Raw genomic sequence first — 20592 nt, forward strand, 5'->3', positions numbered from 1 at the left:
TAACACTAATTTCAGTGACAGTATGAAGAAACCCTTGCCTACTTGTGTCACAAAATGTGAGCCAAGCTGATTGAAGAGGGCAGCTGACTTGGTGATGTACTCGAATAATTTCTTCCTTCCCATGCTAGCTTGTTTGCAGGCTGAGTTCTGTAACATTAGCACTGCATTATCATTGCTGTCACCAGCTTTGGTGAAGCTGTGACTAGAGCTCTTACTAATAAACATGAATTTAGAGCCTTTAGCATGCTCATTGTTTTACTTATATGCATTTTATTTACTGTTGATTATAGTTTGTGATCAATAGAGTTGGAATTAGAATCAGTGATGCTCACTCACCACATTTTTTGCATTTGGTTTCATGGATATAGTCCCATAGATTTCTTCTCCTCGTCTCACAGTTAAATAGTCCTCTAAGTAGAAGACAGTTTGCTTCCAGTGAGTATAGGGAGCATCAGGTGCTAAAAAATATATAGGTGTTATTTATAGAAATTTCATCTTTGTCTTACAAATCAAATTAAGACTTGGGAACAATTGAAAAAAGCCTTTCTTCTCATAGAATGCTTTAACTTATATACTATATTAGCAAACATGCTTTACAACAACACGATTCTCTTGACTGTCAGTGGGTTGTCTTCTGATTTTTACTGGACTATGTTAGATATGAATCACACCCAGCAAGAAGGATTCCACAAAGGGGGTTACTGGGCATGATAGGCACTTTTTTGATGCTTTCCTTTCAACCCACACACATTCAAATTGGGGAAATCTCTACCACTAAGTGCTTTGAAAGTCAGAAGTCTAAATTAGTTCAAAAAACAATTACACAAAACCATGAAAGAAAGGTTCACCGAAAACTATTAATCACAATGACACAGATGAAACCTTTGACTCATGATCCTGGAACAGCAGATTTTATAGTTTCCAGGAGGATACAGCTGGGGAAATGGCACTTGCACCTTGACCTGTTTTTGGACTTTTTAAAGGCATATGCTATGGGCAATTTGCCAGAGATGGATACTGGTCTAAATTAATTTCTAGTCTTGCTTAACAGAATCACTTTGATGACCTTCTGCTATTTCAGTTTTTTATTTTACTTATTTGTTTTTATTTCTGTTTTAAATTCAACTCTTTGAGCAGTGCCTAATGGACTTGCATTGGTTACTCCTTTTTCCTAGCATTCTTGCAGTTAAGAGCACCTAGGAATCTAAGAATAGCTGTACAAGTTCAGAGACTTCCTGACCTGGCAAAAAAGCCCCTGATAAACTTATTTTTCTTCCATTTGTTTCCCCCGTCACTTTTTTGATGCAGACATGGGCCCACTGTATTGAATCATGCTAGTAATATCTTAACACTGTTTAATAAACAATAATCTCATTTCATTTCAGCATCAATGTTTCAAAAAAATATTTGGCTTTAGAAATTGTTTGTGACTGGGGAAATAATGAAGCTTTTTTAAAAAAACTGACAGGACAGGAATTTTTAACAGTTCTTTTTTTCCAAAATTCTAGAATCAGAAGACTGATATAAACACACGTGTCAGAAACTGTGTTGGCAAACTGATATCTTCCAAAGAAAAAGTATTTTACCAGATAATTTCTGGCTATGCATCTAGACAGTCTTATGACTGTTAATCTCAATTGCGAAATGGAGACATCTTGCAGGAGTTCAGATCCAGAATCTGTTTGTTTTCCATTTGGACATGCCCCTGTAAAATTTCTAACTGAAAACATGTTAGACCAAAACTAAACAGAACTTATATTTTAAATCATAACTGCTTTCTTATACACACACATGTACATGTGCACATGCCCTTAGGCAGAGCTATCTTCCTTAGAAAAGCCTGACATATCTGGAAACTTGTGCTCCATGAACAAGGTGTGTGTGTGGAATGTAAGCACAGGTCTTCAAGTCTACTCCAAATCACACACTTATTTTCTTCATAATTAAAAAAATGACATATCAATGAAGTGGCACTTCCTCATGTCCTACAAACTTGGATATTTTACTGAATTCAGTAGAGCTTTGCCAGCAGACACTAGCTGAGAATCCAGACCAGTCTTATAGACAGTGGTGTCTATTCCTTCAGTTACAGAAGGCCAAATGGCCTTTTCATGGAGTAACTTTTTCCACACCTACCTTATCATGATGTGCTGAATAGAGGCAGAGAACCACTTCCCTCAACCTCCTGTTTACACTCATGCTAATACAGGTCAGGATGATTGGCCAGATTTGCTGCAAAGGCATACTTCTGACTCTTGTTTAGTTTGTTGCTCACCAGAATCCAAGAGTCTTTTCCAACAAAGCTGATTTCTATCCAGTTGGCCCAAGCAACTTGGAGTTGTTTGGCCCCAGCTGCAGGACTTAGCATTTGGCATTGCTGAACTTTATAAGGTTCTCATCAGCCCATTTTTAACCTGTGTAGGTCTCTCTAAATAGCAGCCCTTTCTCTCCAGCCTATGCTCCTCCCAGTTTGGGATCATCAACAAATTTGCTGAGAGTGCACTCTATCCCATCATCCACGTCGTTAATAAAGATGTGGAACAATATTGACCTCACTGTTGGTCACCTGTGGGATGTTACTAATAACTGGCCTCTGGTTTGACTTTGCTGACTGACACATTTTGAGCCAATTTTTCACCCATGTTATTGTTCACTTATCCAGTCTGTATCTCACCAATATAGCTGTAAGGATGCTATGCAAGATTGTATAAAAGGCCTTGCTAAAGTCAAGGTATACAACAGCCACTGATCTTCCCTCATCCACACAGCTAGTCGTCTAGAAGGCAATCAGGTTGGTCAGGTATAATTATAGAATCATAGAATAGCTTGGGTTGGAAGGGACCTCTAAAGGTCATCTAGTCCAACCCCCTCTGTCATGGGCAGGAACATCTTCAACTAGATCAGGTTGCTCAGAGCCCCGTCCAACCTGACCTTGAATGTTTCCAGGGATGGGGCATCCACCATCTCTCTGGGCAACCTGTTCCAGTTTCACCACCCTCAGTGTAAAAAATTCCTTCCTTATATCTAGTCTATATCTACCCCCCTTTAGTTTAAAGCCATTCCCCCTTGTCCTGTCACAACAGGCCCTGCTAAAAAGTTTACCGCCATCTTTTTTATAAGCTGCCATCTTTTTTATATATAATTGGCTTTGGTAAATCCATGCTAGCTGTTCTCAATCACCTTCTTGTCCTTCATATAGCTGGAAATAGTTTCCAGGTGGATTTGTGTCATAACCTTCGCAGGAACTGAGGTAAGGCTGACTGGCCTGTAGTTCCATGGATCCTGCTTACTGCACTTCTTGAAGATGGATGTGATAGCTGCCTTTTTCTAATCATCAAGAACCTTCCCCCATCACCATGACCTTTTAAAGATGTTAGAGGGTAGCCTTACAATGACATTGACCAGCACCCTCACCATGCTTGGATGCCTCCTGTCTGGTCCTATGGACTTGTTTAAGGTTCTGTAGTCCTGATGGCATACCTTGAGGCACAACTCATGTACTATCAGTTTCATGGTATAAAAACCCTACTTCTCCAATGGCTGCAAGGCACCTCTCCCATTATTTTAGATACTTTGAATAACAATTAACCCCTCCACATAAATAGTACTTGTCTTAGTGCAATCAGAGGAGCACCACATTGGACCCAGAGGAAACCCTGGACCAAGTACTGTGCAGAGGAGACACAACTAATTGGTTCCCACAGGCTTCAGAGTGGTCCCTAGATCTGCTATAATTGGTGATATGGCTGTAGCCTCATTTGCATCAAAGAAGGCCAGAGTGAACTTTGGTTTTAGAAGAAGGCCTTGTCAAAAACACACAAACAACTTGAGCATGGACGTGAAAACCTTAAGAATTTGACTTTGCATGGATATCTGGCTAGCAGCTCTTCCTCATTTGAATGCAATGACATCCAACCTTTTTTATTTGGCCATACAGCCTGCTGGAGAAGTTAGTTACTGAAGTAAGATGTTCAGAGAATTGGCAGTAAAGTAAAGAAAAGCATTCAATAGGAGAAATGTAGCATTTGCCAAGTGACAGGAGACAAAATTTGGAGACATAGGAAGCCTCTCCAAGCAAGCTTCCAAGGAGGCTGAGCCACCAGCAGCTAAGAGATCTAGTTGCAGAAAGGCTGATGAGAAAGGGCAAGTCATCAAAGCTGAAAGGATCCTAGCATGGGAGTGTATGACTAAGCATTCAGAACCTCTGAAGTAGCAGCCTGTGGGAGCTACAGATAGTTTAGAGAAGCCAGGTTTTCAGGCACTGCTGATGAACCCTGTTCTTGATAGAGGTTCAGAAATATTGGAGATCGTGAGTCCTTTCCCCTCTTTTTTATGACAGGTAGGCACAAAATACCTTGTACTTATATTTGCAAGTTGAGGTGGGTCTGCAAAAACCTCTCTGTAAGAAAAACACTATGACAAACTTGGTAAAAAAAGCCCTAGGCTTTTGTCCAAATGTAGCCTCTTCTCCCTAATACTATTTAACCTCTCTCCTTCCTCAAGTTCTCACTTCCTATGTGCTAAGGGAAGCTAAGCCCACCTGTGGTGGTCTTGCAGAACATTTTCTGTCTAAGTGCCTGAGTGAGCCCTCTTTATTCCATACACCCAAGAGGCAAGAAGAGTCAAGAAAGTCCTTATCCCAGCCACCTTTTGCTATACTGATACTGGAGCATGTCTATGTTACCATGTCTACTCTGCAGACAAGCAACTCCTTGCAATAACTTAATGGGTCCTTTTCCTTGCCACTTTTGACGCCTGTTCACTGGGATGTCTGAGTGTCAAGAAAAGAATGGCTGGGTTTGAGGGCCAGATTTGCTGATGGGACACATTTGACTGGAAAACATTAATCATCAAATCTATTCAACGGATGTTTCTTAAAACATGTATGTTCATATGCACACATAAACCATAAACACATTCCATCATTCCTTTGAAGATGAAGCCACATTCTCAATGATATAAAAGACCTTTCACGTAGTTCTGGCAATATAAATAGACCTCCTTTACTAGGGTAGGTTTCGGTTAACATCACAACACAGTAACCCTTCATTCAAAGCTATTTTTTACAGAAAACTGGAGGTTTGACTATATTACCTTTTAGAAAAGATTAATGGGCTGCCTTCCACTGAAAAAACAGCAGAATTTGTTTTTTTCTGTGGAAAAAACAAATGCCTAAATCCTAAAGTGTTTTCCACCTTAGATAATTTTGTTCAGCATGAACCCAGAAATATTAGCACTTCAGGATAGCACTGCAGTGTCTCATAGATTGTTCATGTCTCCTTAGCTACACTTTGTTTCCCAGCACATACTGATGCCTACTATGGTGTGGGAAATACTATAGTATAACACATTTATAGAATGACCAGGGAAACACGGTTGCTGAAAAACATAAGAATATGAGGTACCAAATAACATCATCCATATGATTATACTTCTAGAATCAAATATAAATAAGTATTTTAACAAAGTACTTTGAGCTTTGAATCTAATGTAAAGGGTTGAGAGCTCCTGTGAAGGGAGAAAAGAGATTTCTAATCATATTTAACTTACATCAGGTCCCATTTACACCTGTTTGAGTTGTGTAATGGTGCTAACTGCAGCCAGTACCAACTGTAATTTGTTGTTCTTGTCATTAAAACAGTCATGAGGTTTTTACATTTTTTGCAACACTGGCTGGTTCATTCACTCTGGTAAACGATGCCTGACAGGAATGGAGTTATTCCTTTAAATATCTGCTCACCAAGGTAGATTTTCACATTTGGGTTGTTAGAGCTTATTTACATAAGCAGTATGTGTGTGGTTATATCTTGGAAAAAAACAATGGTTTTGTTCTAGACGCTGAGACAAACAAGAGCTTTTGTTGCGTTTCGGATTTGGGGGAAACTAGGATGCAGAGCTGCTATCTCTCACTGAGCCAACAATTCCCTGTCTAATCTGAGGAACTTGACACAGGATTTAGATATAACTGGTGATGGGCATAAACTCCTGGGTCATAATTCCTGCTGAGCTCTAAGCTTGGTAGCCATTGTGAGATCCTGCCTCTGTTTTTGCAGAATTCCTACAAGCAGTTGTCCTTTCCCCATCCTGCTCACCTACCCCAAAGTGACAATAATTTTATCGCTGAAATTCAAACCTGGTGGTACAGTAAACCTTCATCTGACCAGTAGCACTGATATACTGATAGCAATAGAAATGAAATTAAAAGAAATACAGATTACCTGTAGAAAATCCCATCTTCTTGTGGCACTTTGTAAATTCAATATTAAAATAGGTGACCAAGGCATGAATGTAATCATTACGCTGAATTTGGAGGCAAAATGCAGAAGTAAATGCCAATTCTTCAGTCTTCACTGTATAAATATCTACTTCCTGTTTTGAGGAGAAAGAAAAAGACATTTACGTGCAGATGTCTGTGACTCTAAGGTAAGTGTTAAGTGATGTACTGAAGCATTTTATTTAATGATCAGCAACAAAGACAACTGGCAGCCCTTTAACACTGTAAGAAATCAATGGTACATTTGAATATATTGAATCATCAGCAAATGATCCAGTTATCTGACTAAGTTGACAGAGTGTGATAAGAGAGACCATTCACAGAAAAGTGTGTGTCCTTGGGAATGGCAGGGAGGGGCTGCAGGAGCTGGAGGAAATCAAGGTAAAAACGTGCTTTGACAAATATAGGCACAATGGATGTTGAAATGGAGATATAAGTACCAGTTCTAAGACCTTTCATCATCAGGGACTGTCAGCATGAGGAAAGATGGCAGAGTTGGGTTTTTAATAAAAATAAACTTCTGATTTGTTTGAGCATCTCTGGAAGGGAATGTGCTTTGACTGTGTCAAGCAGTGAAAACATCTGAGGCACGACAGGGGTCTGCTTTTTGCTGATAATGCTTTCTAGTCCTATGTCAGATAACCAATCCCAAATAGTAAGCGCAGGGATCTTACTCTTGAACTAGACAGAAGCAAATCATATAAATTGTACTATGGCTTGATTGCAGTAGTTGGGAGCAATGATGTAGTCTCCAAGATTGCTTATTTCCATCAGTACTTAAATCTCACTGTTCAAGGCTTAAACTGAGTGTTTTAGATGGATCTGATTTTCCCAGCTAGATATTGCTTTTATCTGGGTTGTTTCCAAAACTCATAGTCATGATAGGGAGGATACTAAGTCTGAAATACTATTAATTGTATTCTAATGCTATGAGAAATGTTTCCTATCAGTGTACTTTCTGATATCCTCCTAAGTGTATCTGGCTTCACTGTCCTTATTGTCCTTGTCAAGGCATATGTGGCAAGAGCCAGATACCCCCAAAATATTTTTATCTTTTATTCAGAAAGACAGTATTAACAACAAAACTGTTCATTCATACAGAGAAATAGAAGCTTTGTAGGCAGAAATCCAAATTTCCTCTGCCAGCGTAAGCCAGGAATCATATCACTGACCTCACCAGCTTCACTTCAGACTCACAGTGCAGAAATGGAGAGCAGAGTCTAGAACAGGGGCTCTTAGAGGGCTCTTTTAGCAATGCATTCTATAACCTAAGAGAACTCTGCAACAATAGACATCAAAAGATGCAGCTATATTTCAGTTACTGAGGTCTTTCCATGGACCACATATCATGTGTTTCTGAGACTTAGAAAACTTATGGTGAGATGATTTAAGCAAGCCATAGTTTTGGCCTGTCTGATTAGCAATACTGTTCAAGAATAACTTAACCATAACAAAAATTATTCTACTACATTGCAATGGCACCCTGAGTCACTAGTGGTTATAAGTGACCCATGCTTATAAGTGGTCATTTAAAGCTGTGATAGCCTTAAAATGTATTTTTTTTTCTCAAGAGGAGATAAAAAGAAAAAAGCATACTAGGAATAAGAATTTCTGAAGTCTTCTGGCTGACTTCCATAGCAGCCTGCAAAATTTGCTTTGACAAGCTAGACTGGACTGGTGGGTGATAGGTGCAGATTTCTGTAATTTTTGGTGGCTTTTTAGTGGTATCACTGTGGGGCAGTTGTGAATTAAGTCCGATGATGAGGCACATAAAAGGGATTTAGCTCCCTCTCTCTAAGCTGTGTTGGCTCTGCAGGGTAAAGTGGAATCAAAAGCAGTAAGAAATATTTTTATTAGAGAAGTTAGTGGAAATGTCTCAGAAATATTGAACAGATGTGCTGGATAAAATGGTGGTCACTATTGCAGTCATTTTTTTAAGGACAGAAACATGCTTTTTTTACTATGCAAGATATGAGACAAATGTGGGGTTTTTTATTAATTAATATAGTTTTGAAACTGGCCTGATCATGTTTTGGTGATGTCTTTGAATCGTACTCTGGCTACTATATATTCCTATATTAAATGTCACTGCTCATTGAACATTAATTGCAGCTAACAGCACAGATGACAAATGCTATCTTTGCATAAAATAAGTGGAAAAGTCATGATTTACCATATTTCATTCAGATTTCAAAAACAACAACAAAATGGGCATAGTTAAGCAGTGATCTGATCAAAATACAGCTCTTAATTATACTAAAAAAATAAAATGTGTTAAGCTGAGCAACAATAAAAGTGTCAGAATTATCAGCTAAATAAAGAGGTCCAGACTGTGGCTGACTGCATGAAAGACCATGAGACATCCCATGCTACATGTCCCTGTTGCAGAGACAGATAGAGGTCCAGTTTTTACATTCATTGCATAAAGAATGGTTCCTGGGCTGTCCTGTGGCACAAATTGCTTTAGGACTGAGCAAATGATGTAAAGAAGATCATTTAGAATCACAGGGATGATGACAGTGAGGTTGAGATGCGGTGTTGCTAGCTGCTATGTATTTCTTGTTTGAATGGTATCACCCAACACCCTATCACTAGCTGAAGGCAACCTAAGTAATGAGAGAAACAACCCTGAGTCAGGTTTGCTGATGGGAAAAAATGTTGACTTGCTGCCTGACCCGTTTCCTTATGCGAATCCTAATTAAGGTTGCTTCTAGAGTGCCACTGCACCTCTTTTCTCATCCCCTTCCCAGCCAGTCAGCCTACTCAGCTAGGATTGTGTAAGCATGAAGATAAGTTAAAGATTCAAATGTCAGTGAATGTCTGGTTTTGGTGGGGGGTTTTGTTTGTTTGTTTTTGGATTTGGGGTGGCGGTTACCCCCCCCCCCCCCCCCCCCGTTGCACCAGCTGTCTTGGTTTGGACAAAGAGGGAAGTGGTCATCCCAACATAGGATGTGATGGTGAAGGCAGTCCTAATCAAAGCAGGTAAAGGTGCTGAACTGGTGTAGAAGTTGGAGTACAGGCAGCATTGGTACAAGCGATATTGCCAGCTTCAGGAAAGGATTGATGGCTAGAGAAGTGATTTGAAGGCTGAGAAGTAAAATTAATTGCTAGGGAAAGGAGAAAGGGCCAAACCCTATTTTCTGACAAGCACTGAGAAAATGACCTATACTGTCAGTTGCACACATGCATACAGATGTGAGGGGAGCACTGAATGCAATAGTCAGCCCCCAAAACACATGCACTTTTCCAAAAGAAAATTATTTTTCTTTTTTCTTTTTTTTTTTTTTTTAGAGTGCAGAGAACTAACAGTATTAATGTGGGGAGAGAAGAAATATTAAATTCTGGGTGTTTCGGGGGAGCAGTGAAAGGAAGACTGAAGTATCTGAGATTGTTTTGACTAGATACTGCAGCATATGTTCATTTTCTATTAGATGAAATAACAGGGAAGCAAGTGTAGCTATGGCTTCTAGATAACAGAGACCTCAGCCTCCTGCCAGGGCCCCTCTTCTGCCACCTATTCCTGTTTGCACAGAAGGAAATGCCTGAAAATTACTAGGGTGTTGTTTGGGTTTGGGGTTTTTTTGGGGGTGGGGGGAATAGGCGGAGTTAAATCTGAGGATGCTGAAAGGAAAGACTGTGGGGAGAACTGTTGGAAAGGAAAGAGAGACAGGGAAAGTCACTTAGGAAAGGGAAGGGAGATTTTCATGTGGAGAAAACAGTAGAGAAGAAAAATGAGAAAAAAAAGAGCAGTGTTTGAAGAAAGATGGAAAATGAGTGGCATAGGTGCCTCTTGCTTTACTTTAGGAGAAGCTGGGAGAAAGGAATGTGATTAGGGAGTTCACTGAAGATGCAGTGGAGCAAGAGAAAAGTCTCATGAGGAATGCCTTGTCCTAAACCTCATGGGTCAAGATTACTATGGGAGAAGAATGTGGGACTCATCAGAGCTCAAGACAAGTGCCTCACCTGTGTGGCTGGATCTCTCTGAGCAACAGTACCTTTTTGCAGAAAATACTGCAGGTCCTTTGAAATAAGGCTTCATACAGGTGAATCATGATATTTCCAAACAGCAGAAATTTCTCAAAGAACTGGATATTTGAGCATATAGGTCAATGGTTTTTTTCTATTATGCTATGTTCTCTGATGAACAAGAATGTTGCATATTTTTTTTTGTTCAAGGAAGGCAGTTTGTGCTTTAAATAGCATTAAACTGTGTAATCTTAAAGTGGTGTGTGACCTGCAGGAGCTTTAAACTGTTCCTGGAAAGTGTAGGACAAATGGGAGCACAGAAGTAGATTTCTTTCTTTTTTTTTTTTGTTCTTTCTCTGTGGCTAGATAGGGGAGGATATTCAGGAAAGTCCAACAGTATTTTTTATTATAAACTGGATGTGGCATGGTCTTCATTCTTGTTTGGTTTTGTGAGTTTTTGCCACTCTCTTATTGCAGGTTTTTCTACAGCTGTGTGAAGAATTGATTTATGTTATTGTAGTCTCTGGTACTGACACCAAATCAAAATTAACATGGAGAAGAAGTTTTGGGTCAACCCAAACCCATTTGTATTTCTCTAATATGCAAGGGAATCAGAGAAAAAACCACAACTGTTTTACTGAGTTTGAAACAAACTTTTCCATTTTTTCAGGCAATGTTACTGAAAGCAGTGGGCCCTCAGAAGGACGCTTGTACACTTTTCCTGAGATCAGTTATTGACTGGTGGTTTGAAGATGCTTTGGTTCCACTACCCTCCCTGGCTGATTTGGTTTGGAATTTAAATAGAGGACTCCTACTTGCCAGGAAAATTCCTATGCCCCTGGGATATTTTTAAGAGATCATTCAAAGGGGAATTGCTTCCACAACAGAGATGCTGCTGTATTCCCTGCATGCACCACCCCCCGTGCACCTGTGGCTTAGTGGGTAGAGTTCCTTGAAGTGTTCAAGACTTGGGTTACATCCAATTCCTGAAGAGTACAAATGAGGAAATTTTACTGAAGTCTCCAGCATTCTAGATAAGTGTCATGGTTACATAGCATGCAGGGGTTGATGTCTTATTTTGCTGATTTTGTAGAACAATTCAGAGCAACTAAATTGGGAATTGAAATAACAGCAGAAGCACAGGGCTCTGACTGGTCTGTTAGGAATGCATCTAGTGACTAGTTCATCTACAGACTAACGTACAGGGAACCCAGACTCATCTGGTAGGCACCCTAAGTTAGCTGGTTTTGGGTTGAATACACCCCTAAAAAAAATCCCTTTGTGAATCTAATATGAATAAGCTTTGCCATCTTTAAATGCTGTAATAAAACATTTGAATAATTAAACATTATTGCTTTGTTTATTCTCAAATGTTTTCTTAGGCTAATATTATTCTCTGAATTCACAAATATTTTCAGGATCAAAGAAATGCTCTTTATATAAATAAACCACGTGCAAAAGTACATTAAATTGAAAAAAGATATGCAGCATCAGTTTTTCCTGCTTCCATATTGCTAGCCTGAACAAAAGCCTCCCTCCTTCCTGCCTTTCATTGACAATTTTCACTTTTTTTAGTGACCAGTTTGTGAGATTAGGGACAGATTCTGGAACAGAGAGTGGTTTCTGCTTGTGTAGTTATTACCTGCTTTGCTCCCAAGCTGCCATTACATGGTAAAGCACCATTCAGTGTATGGACAAAAGATGTCAGGCTGTGTAGAATTAAATATTAAACCTGAATAGGAACAGTTTGAAAAATTTTGTCTGTCTTCTTAAACCCAATTACTTTCAAAGACCTTCTAAGAAAGTGTTAGATTTCAGACTTTGAAAGACTTTGAAAGACTTCAAAGAAAGTGTTAGATTTGCACTTCATTTAAGGGCATGCAGCTTTTATAACTTTTTATTCCAGAGAAGCCAAACCATTTTGCCACCTGATCTCTCACTCTCCAGACATATTTTATGCAGTCTAAATAGCTGTTTATTTTGTGTGTATTGCAATTTTAAATTGCTCTGGCTCAGGCTGTTTTCAGATACAACCATCTTGTGTTCCCCTCAGTGCAGATAGGCTGTGCATGCATACGTACTCACACAGAGTTTCTACTTCTGTTCCTTTTTCCTGCTTTCAGTAAAGTTTCTACAGACTGAAGATACGTCTTTCCTTCTTGCATATGGGAATACTTAATGCTGTGTTTGTTACTGGCAAGAAGTGAAAGGGAAAAATCAGAACTGAGTCTTCGGGATAAATGAGCACACTCTTGGATTCATGGACCTGACCCTACCACTGCTATTGATGTGGACAGCCTTATTCATGAGAGTAGTCCTGCATGAGGAGGATTGCTTCACATGGAAGGAATTTTAGAGCTTTCATGTGTTCCTGCAGGCTATGGATTCTTAACCTGGTCTTGTGAACAGGGAGTAGTGACCATTCTGTCTTACATGTGGAACAGGGTACAAGCTAACCTCTGGCTGCAGATGTTTGCGCTGGGAGAACATAGTAACATTCTGGATAAGGCTAAGAATGAGGAAGTTATACAAGTAAATTAGGTTCCAATTCTGATCTCATGCTCTGGAGTAAATTAGAGTTATTTCATCAGAGCTGACTAATTCAGAAACTGATGCTTCAGTCTTTTTTACTGCAAACAGAGTTAATTTACCCTTTCTCCTCAGCAGCATTCCATTAGTAATTTCCAACCTCTATTTACAAGAAGACAGGCAACTAAAATTCATATCTAAATACACCATGTCTCTATTTATCCAATATTTGCATATGTATAATTTGTAAGAGTCTTAAGTTACAGTTAGCAGTAGCCAGATGAGTACAGAGTCACAAGGAGCATCTTGCTTTTGGGTATTCCACAAGTGATCAGGGTATCAATGTTCATGCTTAGCTGAGGTGACAGTATTGGGCATGTGCAACTTACTAGTACTGACTAATTTAAAACTGCACAATTTTCCTTCTTAATGTGATAGCATTCTATGATGAATGCTTCTGCAGCTAGTTAGAAGCATACAAAGCTGGTAGTAAAACATAAGCAGCAGGTCTCCAAAGAATCCTACAGTTAGGTGTAAACATTCATAATTAGGTATATTTGGAATTACCAAACCTTTATTAAACAGGCATTGGTCACCACTTGCTTTGGATCTACTATGTCCACCAAAGGCTCCTTCATGGCAACATCCCTAATACAGGTCATGTCAAAGCCGTACACATTCTCCCACCCTGTCAATGCAAATGGATGTGTCAAAGATTAGCAGTAATAATAAAAATAATTTTTGTTTTTCAAAGCATCTTTCATTTGAAAGAATTTCTGCCATCCCCTAACTTTCAGCTCTCCTCTTTAGCTCTTTGCTCCCTGCCCCAGTTGTCTATGTCATCATTGCTATTTTACAGATAATGCAGTTGTGGCAAAATAACCCCTCAATGTACATCTTTGAACAAGTGGCCCTTGTTTTTTGGTGTCCCCAAAAATGTGTTATATGAGATTTGTCGATGATTTTCGTTGCTTTAGACATTTGAGAGTGTTGCCCAAAATCATATAATATGTCAGGTTGAGACTTGGGAATAGCTGCTAAGATTATTCTATCCTTTTCTATCCATTCTGGTTAATATTTCCTTTTTATATAGATTGCTATTCAATCAGCAGTTTGCATGCTTTTTTAATTATTTAAGTAGTCTTAGTTTCAGCAAGTGAATTACTGACAGGAGTAGAATTACAGGTGTGTTTCAATATTTGGGGCATCCAAGTTTTATTCTGCATGTACATCATGACAAAAAAGCAAGATGTCCCCTTTCTAAAAGGTTTAAAAGCCATGCTGATCTATATTTGAACCGTTCTTCTGATTGTTCTGATAAATGCTTCTTATCTTGCTGAGTTTTGTTTTCTTTTTTTTTCTTGAACAAAATGAAAACATTAAAAAATTGAAACATTGAAAAGTACACTAGCTTTGCTTTTAAGATTGCTTAACAAAATGGAAACAACACCTCCAAAAAAAGTGAAATCTTAGTCTTATGAATCATACAAGTCAAGGTCCATTCAGTGCTCCACCTGAAAGTCTAAACTGAATATGGTGAACTTTTTAAAAAATTGTTTGAACACAAGCAAGGTAAACTGATAAACAGCAATAGTGAGCATGTTTGAAATGTCTTGTTTTTTCAGAGCATAGCATTTGAGCTACTGGTGTTCCCAGAGGACTATGATTGAAAATGTAGTATGAGCAAAAAATCTGCGTATTTCTAAATTGGAACAAATCTGGACATGAACAGTTCTTTAATTATCTCTTTATTGGGCTGTGAGTTTCTCAATATTTCAGGGGAGCTGGTGATCAAAACTTTCACTTCAGGCATCGTGAGCATGTGGGAACTTCAGATTATATTTATAGAAGCCATATGTTTTTACAAGGTTACACAGAAAAGATTAACTAGGAAACCCTGGAGGAACAATTTATTAACAGTGTTGTTGGGGCCTCCATCACTTGATGTACTTCAGCCTACATGGGATGCCTTTGAAATATATGCCACAGTCTGTATTAGACAGAGACCTGTCGCAGGAATTAAAAGATAAAATTGTATGTTTCACATTTTGCAGGAAATCAGAGTAATTGACTATAGTAGTACTCTGTGGCGTTTGAGAAATCAGAAGTCAGATTTTTTTAGAAACCTCATATTGCATTATTTCTTAATCAGTATGATGGTTCTTTAGTGCCCTTTGAAATGCTCAGCCCTGCATCTCATATGAAGGCAAGACTCTATCCACCTTAAGAGAGAAAAAAGAAAGGTGAAAAACTGAAATGTAAGGAGACACCATCAAGGATTTATAAACTGAAAAGAGAGACAAGATGGTGGTACAGGTAGGTAGTGAGATGGAAATAAGTGAAGAAGACACAGAGGTATAAAAAGTAAGGGGGGAAGGGAAATCAGAGGTGAAATCAGAAAAGAAAGTGTCTTAAAGGAAAACATTTTAGAAGAGAAAAAGTACCCAAAACATTTTTTTTAAACAATGAAAAAATAAACGAGTTGAAAAAAGGTGTATTGTCTGTGAGAAAAGAAAAAGGCTCAAGGCCTAGAAAGGAAAGGGTTCAAAAGCAAGGTGAATGAAGGCATAAGGGATGTTTTTAGGCCAAAATGGCTTTGATTCCTTTACAGAATGGATGCCTCATACATCCTTTTGAATCTGTAAATTCTGTAAGGAATTTAGCTGTCAAGGTCATCACATAACTGAGAAGAAAAATTAGGCTGTGTTTGAGGAGTAGATATAATTCTCCCTGGCACCTACACAGACTTCTTGGCACTGCCTCACTGTACTGGGCTTGCTTTTGACCCAAAATGGCAGTTTTGACCCATTGGCAGTTCTGTGTATTGGCACTGAATTTGATTACAGAAACACCACACTTTCTTTTCTGATAGGAGCTGAGAGGCAAGGAATGAGGAGTTAGGCATTTTCATTTAAAGGTTGATTGAACCCACTAGTTTTACCCAAGCTTTTGCATGTATCCTTAATTAATAAAAATGCTTAGGAATTTTGTGATTTTTTTTTCCCCTTAATGGAAAATGCCTTTAAGTGAAATTGACCAGCTCTGAAAAATAAATAAAAGTCAAAAAAGAAAAAAAATAGAAGAGTGAAATAATGTAGAACTTACTTATTTCATCAAAACTATTATGACCAAATAAATCCAAACTTGGGTGACCTGGGGGACAACAAGTTGAACATGAACCAGGAGTATGACCTTGCGGTGATGAAAGTGAACCACATGCTAAGATATGAGAAGTGTCCAAGAAAACTGGATTTGCTTAGCCTGGGACAGCAAAGGCTAATGGTAGGATCTAATTGCTATCTGCTGCTACAGAAACAAAGAAAAAGACAGATTCCCTTCAGGTGACAAGGGACAATGAAGGCAAGTTTCAGCAAGGAAAATTCTGATTGGATATTCAGAAACATGTTTATTCCTGAGCGTGCTTCAGCATTTGAACAACTGCCCAGAGAAGCTATGGAATCCCCATCTCTTGACTCTGCAGGGCAGGTCCCTGAGTGACCTGCTTTAACTGTGAAATCTGGCCTGCTTGGAGCAGGAGGCTGGACCTGTAGAGGTCACTAACAGCACCAGTTATTCAATGAAACTTCAAGGAAAAAAAAACCCAAACATTTTAAATGTAAAGAAAAAGACAATTTTATGCATCTATGAAGTAAAACAAAAAAGTTTAGAACTTTTTTTCACATCAAAGTAAAATGAAAATTTCTGATCTTTATTTTTGATTTAAAAATTCTCATATAAAGTGTTTTAAAAAAGCATTACTTTTTTTTTTTCCTTGACAAGCTTATTAGTGAGATATTTTTTCTAGGCTTATTTCTTAACATTTAGAATTCATTTGCATCTTATTAATTTTTCTGTTCTTGTTATTTTAAAAACAAAAACCAGCATCTGGATGGCAAGAGAATATTACCAATTTTAATGGCAGTTATGTGGGATGATGTATTTATCAAAACAACAACAAAACAAATCTCCTAAAATCCACATTTTAAAATAGAGGTAGAGGTATCAGTATAACTCCAAGCAAGGTCTACATCAATTTATTCATGCATCTTTCCTTTGTGCACTTTAAATTACTGCAAGTTTCCTGAATTTATCACCAGACTAGAGTTTTCTGAGAGTTCATGTTTATATTGGAATTCTGGCCATGATCTGGTCAGCATGATTTCTTGGCTTTTGCAAAACTTTGCCAGTGAAGAGATTACAGTAAGCCACTATAAATCAAATAGTTTAGGGAAATAACCATAGAAAAGGGGGGTTACTGTTAGGCGTTTACTCACAGTGAATTTTGAAGTCCTTGTACTGTCTGTCTTCAATTGCTACCACGTACAAAGCAGCTCGGTCTGGAAACATTAGCCCTCCAGGTTTCTGTTGATGAATTGTGGGGAAATGGATCTCGTAATCTATTCACCTGACAAAGACATCACATTTTGAACTGCACATACAAAAACCAGACAAGCACCCCTTGCATGCCTTTATTGTTTTCCTTCAGATTGTCACATCAGCTTTAATCTCAGCAACTCTTGCAGCCTGTGGCAATGTCATTAGATAGTGTCTATAGGAATTTCACCAGCAGTTAATCAAAAGCAAAGCTCTTTCACTGAGATTCCCATTGTTAATCTTTTCATTAAAGCCTAAGAAATGGCACTTGGAGATGTAACTGGGTCTTGTTATGGTGACAGTAGGAAAGGGAAGGCTTGTAGTCAGAAAATAAATGACGATTGCTCCAGCAAGGAGTATGACATGCAGAGCACCTACCAGCCACTTGTCTCGTGCGAAGATGACTGTGTTTAACATTGACTCATAGAACAGACAGTAACCCATCCACTCGCTGATGATGATGTCTACTTTATCCACAGGTAATTCAACTTCTTCCACTTTACCTTTAAATATTGTGATTACTGAAAAAAGAATCCAAGAAATATGTTTCACATAATAAAACACCTGACTAAGTTCCTTACTGGTGAACGTCAGGCTGACCTTTTCAATATGATTCTCTTCTTAAATGCCTGTAGATAAGGGGTGACTCCATGTGACTCAATGGATTTTACACTATTTTAAAACTACTTGCAGTTAAGTATAATAAACAGAAGTTTTAGTATCAGTATAAAAGGAAAAAAACCCCAACAAAAACCATAACCCAAACTAAATAAAACTCATATATAAAAAACAACAGAAAAACAGGCCTTACCTGGTTACCTGCATGATCTCATTTTACATTCCCTTTGGAATTTGGAAGATTTCTAGATCATTGACCAAGTAATGCAAAGAATCCACCTAGAATCCTTTAAACATGATCTCATTGCTGAGGTATTAGAGATTTATGGAACTAGGATCTAATTCTCATCTGGTTTTCAAACATATTATGCTGGCTTCACAATAAGGAAACTAAGGCTTATTTCTTCCATGAATTCTGGGGAGCTGACTCAGCTGAGAAAGTCAGATCTAGCCTGACAGTACACAAACAAGAAAGTTTGTACACAGTTCTCTTATGAAAAATAATTTTTCATTTCTTTCTGCTTCATGATTGAATCTTTTATAACATACTGGCATTCTCACTCTGAATATTCTATCTAGTTTAGACTTGCATAACTTTCCACAGTTATCTAAAGTGACTGCTGGAAAACATTGCTGTCAGGTGTTTTGTCACCAAATTAGTTTCAAGGAAATTAAAAAGGTTGCTAGAAGTTTGGTGGAGTAGAATACCAGATCCTCAAAGACACTATTACAACACAGCACACTAAATTACTGGCAATACTGTATACTACTTACAGGGGACTGGGTATGCACTGCAAAAGCAAATCAACAAGCAATTAATAGAACTGGTTGACACTAGAACAGATATTTTGCTTAAAGGAAAATTAAATGCTGGTCCATATTTAGTTCAGTTGTAACAAATAATTTCAGTTTAGGATCACTACACCATTCACCAATCATTCTTGCATTTTTTAAAATATATTTCCTATTTACAAATGTATTCCAAATTCTTTAGACAAATAATTTTCAGCTTGTGTTTGTCTGCTATTTATATTGTTTGTTGCAGTGGGTAAAATCTCATGGTTCTGGATTCTTCCTTGACAAGGTAACTTATACACTTGAAATTCAGTAATAGAGTAGAGAATATCTTACTTTCCATTACTAATTGGTAAGATTACTGTATTACTCTTAAAAAATGGCAATTTTTAATGATGGCAATTTTTATTCATGAAAGTGGTCAACACTCAGTTTGAGGAAGATGAAGGTACTTTTATTTAGCTATAACTAGGTTAGCTATTTAAGAGTGGAAGTGTAGGTTGAGTCATTTTTAGAGCTCAGCCCAGGGAAAATGAGGTTTCATCTTTCCAAAATACATGCAGTACTTGTATTACTCTAACCAGATGTGGCCACTTTACTTTCATAGAAAACTTTTAATCCAGACTGGCCCCCTAAGAAGTTGGGAACGCTCTTGATTCAGACTGGTAACACAAAGTATCAGCTGGTAAGAGCAACCTGATTGGAAAAGAGCATAGTTCTCTTCTCCTTCACATTCTTTAAACTCCTTCCTTTCACAGTCTGCTGTAATACTGAAGACTCTTCATGTCTATAAGCTCCAGCCACGAGTTCTCTTTAGTTCTCTTTTCTCCTGAGAACTTTCACTGCCACTGACCTTTTGGAGTGAATTTTAGCACTGTTGACAGCTACCAGAGTGACACACCTGCAGACTTTGAAGCCCTCTGTTTATACCTAGAACAGTTAGGCAGCAGCAGCAGCACAAGTTCCTCCCACCTCCCTTCACTGTGATGAAACATCTTCATAAAGCACCATGTGGGAACAGATTGTGCTGTCCCCAGCTGTATTGTATCTGTTCTGGAAACAGTGGGTTTTCTCTTGGTTCAGCCCCTTTTGCTGACTCTGCATTTCTCTAAACAACTGGGGGGGGGGAGGGAAGAAAAATTTCCATGAGCAACAAGATCCTTTGGCTCAGTACCTGGTTGCATTAAAATAAAAGTGATTGTGGGTCAGTGTAAAGTGTGTAAGTGTAAATGTTAGTTCAGTTGTGTAATTTGTTTATATTGGAGACCAAACTGCAGTCAGACAGACTGCTGAACCTGTCCAGGCAAGTCTGCTGCCAAAGAGGAGGGGTCTCTGCTTCTTCCTCCACAGTTTTTCCAAGGACTTGCTCCTTGGAGAAACAGGAGGAGGAAGCAGAGATAAATACCTTCTGCAACCTCTGGAGCACACTGGATCCTTCTTATTTATTCTAACAATGGTTCCTTCACACACAATTCCTGTTGCTGGAAATCCAAACGTGAATTGATTTATGGTATGCTGTTTGTGTAATTATTTGATGAAAGGCCATTCTGGGAATATACACCAGGCTCTGCACCAAAGGTGCAGGATAACCAAGCTGAGGTCAACACCTCAGTGCCTTATCACTACTATGGAGGAGAGTATTTTCTGGTTCTTTGCTTCCTTCTTTTTCTGAACCAAAAGTTCATACACTGGCTGGCCTCTTATATTCTGCATCACTGCTGTTTCTTTCACACCACACCACTTGAATACGCATGCTGTACAATCAGTTCTCCTCCCAGACAGCTCCGTGTTAGTCAGAAGCTGCCAGTGACAGCAATAAAAATTAGAGCAGATCTAAACCAGAACAGAAATCTATTCCTGCACATGTGCTAGCATAGCACCAGTGCAGACACAGCTAAAAGCGGGGGCAAATGAAACAGTCTAGCCAGCTATGACCTGCGTGGCCCTTCAGCAAAGGCAAGCTCTTCACAAAGAGCACTTTTAAACAAGAACTGTCTCACAGCCTCAGTTAAAAAAAGCCTGATTTTTCAAGTTGT

General features: G+C 38.6%; 1 protein-coding gene across 2 annotated transcripts in view; it reads right to left on the reverse strand.

The window, feature by feature from the left end:
- PRMT8 (protein arginine methyltransferase 8) overlaps positions 1 to 20592 on the reverse strand; it is a 73682-nt gene that overhangs the window by 2902 nt on the left and 50188 nt on the right. The window contains exons 5-9 of one of the 2 annotated variants that reach the window (XM_076346302.1): positions 17522 to 17664; positions 17044 to 17131; positions 13342 to 13457; positions 6219 to 6369; positions 337 to 458 (exon numbers count right to left, since the gene is read on the reverse strand). In XM_076346302.1, coding sequence (XP_076202417.1) covers positions 337 to 458; positions 6219 to 6369; positions 13342 to 13457; positions 17044 to 17131; positions 17522 to 17664 — 620 coding nt within the window. The remainder of the gene's footprint in view (positions 1 to 336; positions 459 to 6218; positions 6370 to 13341; positions 13458 to 17043; positions 17132 to 17521; positions 17665 to 20592) is intronic. The other variant, XM_076346292.1, reaches the window with a different exon arrangement.

The sequence above is a fragment of the Aptenodytes patagonicus genome, chromosome 1, assembly GCF_965638725.1.
Source record: "Aptenodytes patagonicus chromosome 1, bAptPat1.pri.cur, whole genome shotgun sequence".
Lineage (NCBI taxonomy): Eukaryota > Metazoa > Chordata > Aves > Sphenisciformes > Spheniscidae > Aptenodytes > Aptenodytes patagonicus.